The 6,000-nt window shown below is 39.8% G+C and overlaps 1 protein-coding gene across 2 annotated transcripts in view; it reads left to right on the forward strand.

The window, feature by feature from the left end:
- ONECUT2 (one cut homeobox 2) overlaps positions 1 to 5,792 on the forward strand; it is a 60,502-nt gene extending 54,710 nt beyond the window's left edge. Inside the window, exons 2-3 of one of the 2 annotated variants that reach the window (XR_005554051.1) lie at positions 2,730 to 5,157; positions 5,243 to 5,792. Coding sequence is in view for 1 of the 2 variants with exons in the window: in XM_039321962.1 (XP_039177896.1) it covers positions 2,730 to 3,016 (287 nt within the window). In the remaining variant the exon portion in view is untranslated. Of the gene's footprint in view, positions 1 to 2,729 lie in introns of both variants that reach the window. The other variant, XM_039321962.1, reaches the window with a different exon arrangement.
- Positions 5,793 to 6,000: the final 208 nt, after the last annotated feature.

Genomic DNA, 6,000 nt, shown 5'->3' on the forward strand with positions numbered 1-6,000 from the left:
CTGATGACTAAACAATATTTGAAGTGATGGTACTTTCTATCTAAATTTGCAAAGGTCTATTTTAAGTTTCTTTTCCTGTACATTATGTGCTTATTCTTGTAATGTACACAGGCATATGGCTGATAATTTATGTTCATGGGGACCATTTTAGTACTTATATAGTGCACTATCACTTCAGTTTCAAAAAGTTATTGTATCCAATATATTATGCTGCCCTTCCTCAATTATATGGATATGGACAGAAGATGTGTGAACACCTTTCCTCAACTTTATATGTGTTGGCCATAATTTATAATATTCCTGACCAATGTAGATACTAGGAGAAGGAAGGAAGTTTGTCCCATTATTGTAAATACAGTGCTTTTTTTCTTAAAAAAAAAAAAGGTGCCGGAACTCACACACGTCATACAACCCGCCTTGCCTACCCTACAAGGTTCCATCCAAAAAAGGTGCCAGAACTCCATTCTGGGCGTTCTATGACAAAAAAAGCCCTGAGTAAATACATCATTTAACAGGAGGCTCAGTGGCTGAAAGGATGCTGGAGAAGGTCTATATTCCAGAAGTTTGAATCCTAGCACTGCGTAACAGGGTGTGCTCACGTCACTTGTCCCAATTCCTGTCAACCTAGCAGTTCAAGAGCATGTAAATACAAGTAGATAAATAGGTTCCATTTCAGTGGAAAGGGAACAGCATTCCATGTTTCACTGTAGGCTTTGCACTGTGGCATGATATCATGTTGGCCACATGACTAAGGAAACGTCTTCAGACAGTACTAGTTCAATGGCTCAAAGAAACAGAGATGAGCACCATCCCCCAAAAGTCAGCTATGACTAGCCAAATAAATTTCGCAGGGACTGCTTTAGCTTTAGCTTTTACATCATTTAACAATTGAATCAGGTCTATTTCATCATGTTGCTGGCCAGCAACAGTTTTAAGAGAACAAACTTAACCTTTGCGTGCTTACTGAGAAGCAAATCCCTACCAAACTCAATGCCAATTATTTTGTGTCAATGTGCACAGGATTGCACTATAAATTAATTTAGGGCAATAGGCCAAGTGTGCATGACTGGCAAAAAAAGAAGGAAATTAATCATCTCCAATTCTGTCTCAGTTTCTTCTTGTACTTCTTGTACCTCTCTATTTCTCTTTGTATTATCAAACAAGATTATATGTATATGAAATTCCTATTTTTTATGTACTGTATGGTACTACTAACTCTATAAAAAGTGAGCAGCTAGGCTGATATTATGTATGCCACCCAGGACAGCAGTCCCCAAATTTTCCAGCTTGGCAGACTGATGGGGGAGGAGAGGGGATGGTTCTGTGTGAGCAGCAGGAAATGGGTTTCGCACGCGAGTGCAAGTGCCCGCCGCTCATGCAAGTCGAGCTGTGGCACGCATGCACACTCACTTGCTGCTTGTGCAGCCTGGTTCCAAAAGGACCATGGCCCGATAGTAGGCTACAGGCTGTGGGTTGGGGACCCCTGACCCAGAAAATGCCTATAGGAATTCAAAGTACCTGCCACCTCCTTCAGGACAACACAGTGTGGAGAAGACTTCCAGGAGGGGAAATAATACATTCCTAAAATTAGTGAGTGTGGGGTGGCTATAGCAAAGAGACACAGTTGTTCATCCTGAGCCTACGTGTACAGATTGTACAATCCCATGTTGCTATCTAGTTTACCTGGATGGTACTTCCTGCATGTTACAGGGAGTCCTCAATTTACAACCACAACTGGGTCCAGAATTTTTATTACTAAACAAGGCAAGTGAGTCACATCCAATTTTATGACCCCTTTTGCTATAGTTGTTAAGTTGATAACTGCATTTGTTAAGTGAATCATGTGGTTGTTAATTAAATCTGGCTTCCCCAATTGCCTATATTTGTCAGAAGTTGGCTAGGAAGGTTGCAAATGATGATCTCATGAACCTAGGACTTTGCAACCATCATAAATACATGCCAGTTGCCAACCCCAAATTATGATCATGTGACTGTGAGGAATATGCAGTGTTCGTAAGTGCGAGGATTAACCCTAACGATTGATTGTAAGTTGAAGACTTGTCAGATACGAGTAATCAGGAGTATGAGTCAGATTCAAAGCACTAAAAGTTTATTTCTTGCTACCTCTACACAAGAATCTGATCAACTAGCAGTCAAGCCAAATTGATGTTAGATAAGATGAACAGAATTCACAGGGTGGGGTGCAGACTTGGAATGCAACCACTCTAAACTGATGATGCATTTAACCTCAGCCTCAGCCTGCTCATCTCCTACAGCAGTAGTTCTCAATCTGTGGTCATGGACCCTGGGGGGAGGCATGATGTCGTCACAGGGGATCCATGAAGGCTTGAAGAAATGTTTAAAGATTTAAATCTTGGGTTAAGTCCTGGGGGTCTGTGGCCACAAAAGATATTTAAAGATTGAGGACCACTGTTGTTGAAGAAAAGGTTGAGAACCACTGTCCTACAGGACTATCTGTAACCACATATTTGGTATTAACCGAAATATATTTACATATTGCAATCGATGTCCACAGTCTGTATTATTAATCATTTCAATCAGAAGGGACTCTAATGATTCTGCAATTTGCAAAGCCTAGTTACCATAACAGGTTTTACCTAGTCTCTAGTTTCCTTGGTATTTTCCGTGTATCATCTGCTCTATGGCTTGGTTCCTATACACGCACTGATTCTTTTCTTCTTCTTTTCTCTCCTCTTTCCTTCCCCAAGCATGCAAACGCAAAGAGCAAGAACCAAACAAAGATAGAAACAACTCCCAGAAGAAATCTCGTCTGGTTTTCACTGATCTCCAACGCAGAACACTTTTTGCCATTTTCAAAGAGAACAAACGTCCATCGAAAGAAATGCAGATCACCATTTCACAACAGCTGGGCTTGGAACTTACTACGGTCAGTAACTTCTTCATGAATGCTAGGAGGCGGAGTCTTGAGAAATGGCAGGATGATCTGAGCACCGGGGGATCCTCGGCAACCTCCAGCACTTGTACCAAAGCATGATCAAAGAACCGAATCTGAATTGGGCACAACTCAACTAATATCTATTTAAAAGGAATGGATTCTTAATGGGGCCCTTCACTGGTGATTTGAAAGCACAATTCTCCTAAACCGTAATACTACTTGGCAACACAGGGCATTCAGTTTAATTTAATTCAGATGAGAATTAGGCTTTGGGGGTTCTCTCTATCTGTCTTTTCTTTCTCGTGCAGGTCAAAAGTATATTCAAGGCAGGCTAAACATGCCAGAAACAGAAGGTGCTCTCTCATGCCTTAGATCAGGGGTACCCAACCTTGGCAACTTGCAGAGTCGTGGACTTCAATTCCCAGAATTCCCCAACCAACATGGCTGGCTGAGGAATTCTTCGAGTTGAAGTCCACAAGTCTTAAAGTTGCCAAGGTTGGATATCCCTGCCTTAGATTAACTCACAGATGGTGTGATAGAGCCAAGCAAAGTTCATTACTTTTGGGGCCACAGGGAGCAGCCAACAAAATGGCACCTAACTGAACATATTGCTCACTACAGAAGGTTCAAACCTAGCTGACTCCATCCATTTTCTAAAAGCTTAGATTCTCCACACTCGTATACCAAAGCAAACAAACACAGAAATAAGCAAATACTGAGCACAAATGTTAACTAGACCTAAGAACACTGGGTTGTAATTTAAAGACTCAGGCAATGTTATGCTGAATACTTTTCAGTATTATCCAACTTAGCCTTTTGGGCTTTTTTCTTAAAAAAAAAAAGGTGTTTATGGATAAGGATCAAGCTTCAGTAAGATTTGGTTCCCTGAAGCCAAATTATCAAGCACAAAAGCAATAGATGTAAACAGCTGTGGGTTCTTTGCCTGTTCTTCTAGGACGTGCTCGGAGTTGGGAGGGGGTTGTTAGTGAACATGTTGGTTTCAAGCACACTTTTGCAGGTTTTTCACAATTTCTATGTGTACATAGTGCAGACTCACACTCAGGAAGCCCGTTTAGATGCTACCACACAAAGAGCAAATGCAACAAAGATCTATGTTTTTTTAAAAAATAAAAATAAATAAAACCAAACCATTAATTTCACCACACCATTATTATCCAAATAAAGGATATCCTCTTTTTTTGCCAAATAATTTTTATATTTCAATTAGTTGATGTTTCAGCAGGAAAAAGAAGCAAATGCCTTCAACTGTCACTCACCATTGGCGCACTTCTTTGAAAAGTGTGGTCCAAGCCTGTTCCATGGACAAAAAACCATCTTCATTTATCACTTCATGTCAGAGAAATGCAACACACCAAAGATGCAGGATACTGCAAACCAAAGACCATCATAATGTCTATATCCTAATCTCATTACCATTTTGTTGTCATTGTCGATTTTGTCAGTTCTTGCATACATTAGCCAACAATGTTGGTCAAACTATGGCTCTTTCAGCTCACCTTCCCAGGGAGCTGAAAGAGATTAGTTTCTCAAGTGAAGTAGCAATGCTAATTTTCAATCGCACTAGGGTACCATGCTCACCTACCGATGCATAAACACTATTGTCCTCATCAGAGTTCCTCTGGTCAACGCAATGTGCACATTTACCAGTGAATAGCCCCTTTCCTTCGAACACCACTTGAGTGTTCGCTAGCAAGCCAAATGCTGTAACGATCCTTTAAAGACACTTGAGACTCTTTTATGTACTACTTAATCGAAACCAAAGAAACTTTTTCTGCACCTATTTCTTCTGCAACAAACTGTTCCGTTTAAGGGGGGGAAAATAAAAGAAAAAATGAATAATAATTTAAAAAAAACAAACAAACAAAAACAAGGAAACACGTCAGGAAAAAAATAATAAACCAATGATAACACACTGTGTTTTGACAGACATCTTGGGACATTTTTAGGAAGCAGAGTTCAAAGAAAGGGTTGACAAGAAAGGAAACGAATGGAAAAGCCAAACAGGATTGCTGCTTCATTTGACAACTCAGTAATCTTAAAGTTGAAGATTGTCTTTAATTTGTGCCTATGCAGTTTTTTCAAAAGAACAAGGAACAGAGCAACCGAGACCTCAACAGCTACAATACCAAAGAATGAGGATTTCTCACAACTTTTAGTTCAGTTCATTCTCTCCCCTTGCACGACTAATAATGCTTTTAGCACCATTGATCTGTGTGAAGGTAAATGGTTTCTGTTTCTTTTGAGCAACAACCAACAACACACAAAAGGGACGACTTTTAAAGTTCTTTTCTTATTTTTTCCTAGTTTCTGCTCCCTCATGGAATCTTCTCAGAATTCCATGAACTCCAAGTATAAGTTGTTGGGATACTAAACTAAATCTGGTACGGGAAGAAAAATCTCATCAGTCAAATGCTAATTTTGAATCAAGAGGGCTATGTGATTTTTATGCTTTTTAAAGTGTTCATCTAAGGGCTGGGGGGTTGGAGGAAAAAGTATTATCAACGTAGAAGAAATTATATTTGTATTTGTTGATACAGGAATATGTTAGGAAGGAGCCTCACATCACATAATCTGACCAATGAACAATTACAGGTAGCCCTTGACTTCCAACTACAATTGAGTTCAAAATTTCCATTGCTAACCAAGATGGTCATTAAATGAATTGTGCCCCATTTTATGGTCTTTTTTGCACAGTGGTTAAATGAGTCATTGCACTTAAGTAAATCATGTGGTTGCTAAGTGACTCCAGCTTCCCCCCCCCCCTTGGGGACGCTACAAATAGTGATTACATGACCCTGGGTCTGTGCAACTGTCATGAATACATGCCAGTTGCCAAGTGCCCAGATTCTGATCACGTGACCATGGGGGATGCTGCAAAGGTTGTAAGGTGAAAAATGATAATAAGTCACTTTTTTTCAGTGCTGCTTTAAATTTCGAACGATCACTAAATGAATGCTTGTAAATTGAGGGCTACTTGTAGTTCTTCAGACAGTTTGACTTAGTAATTCAATATGATTCATGTACTATTGAGACGTGAAGATAATCTTTCTTCTAGATCAGTG

Source organism: Crotalus tigris, unplaced genomic scaffold (assembly GCF_016545835.1).
Source record: "Crotalus tigris isolate CLP2741 ecotype Arizona unplaced genomic scaffold, ASM1654583v1 scf7180000023830.6690815, whole genome shotgun sequence".
Taxonomy (NCBI): Eukaryota; Metazoa; Chordata; class Lepidosauria; order Squamata; family Viperidae; genus Crotalus; species Crotalus tigris.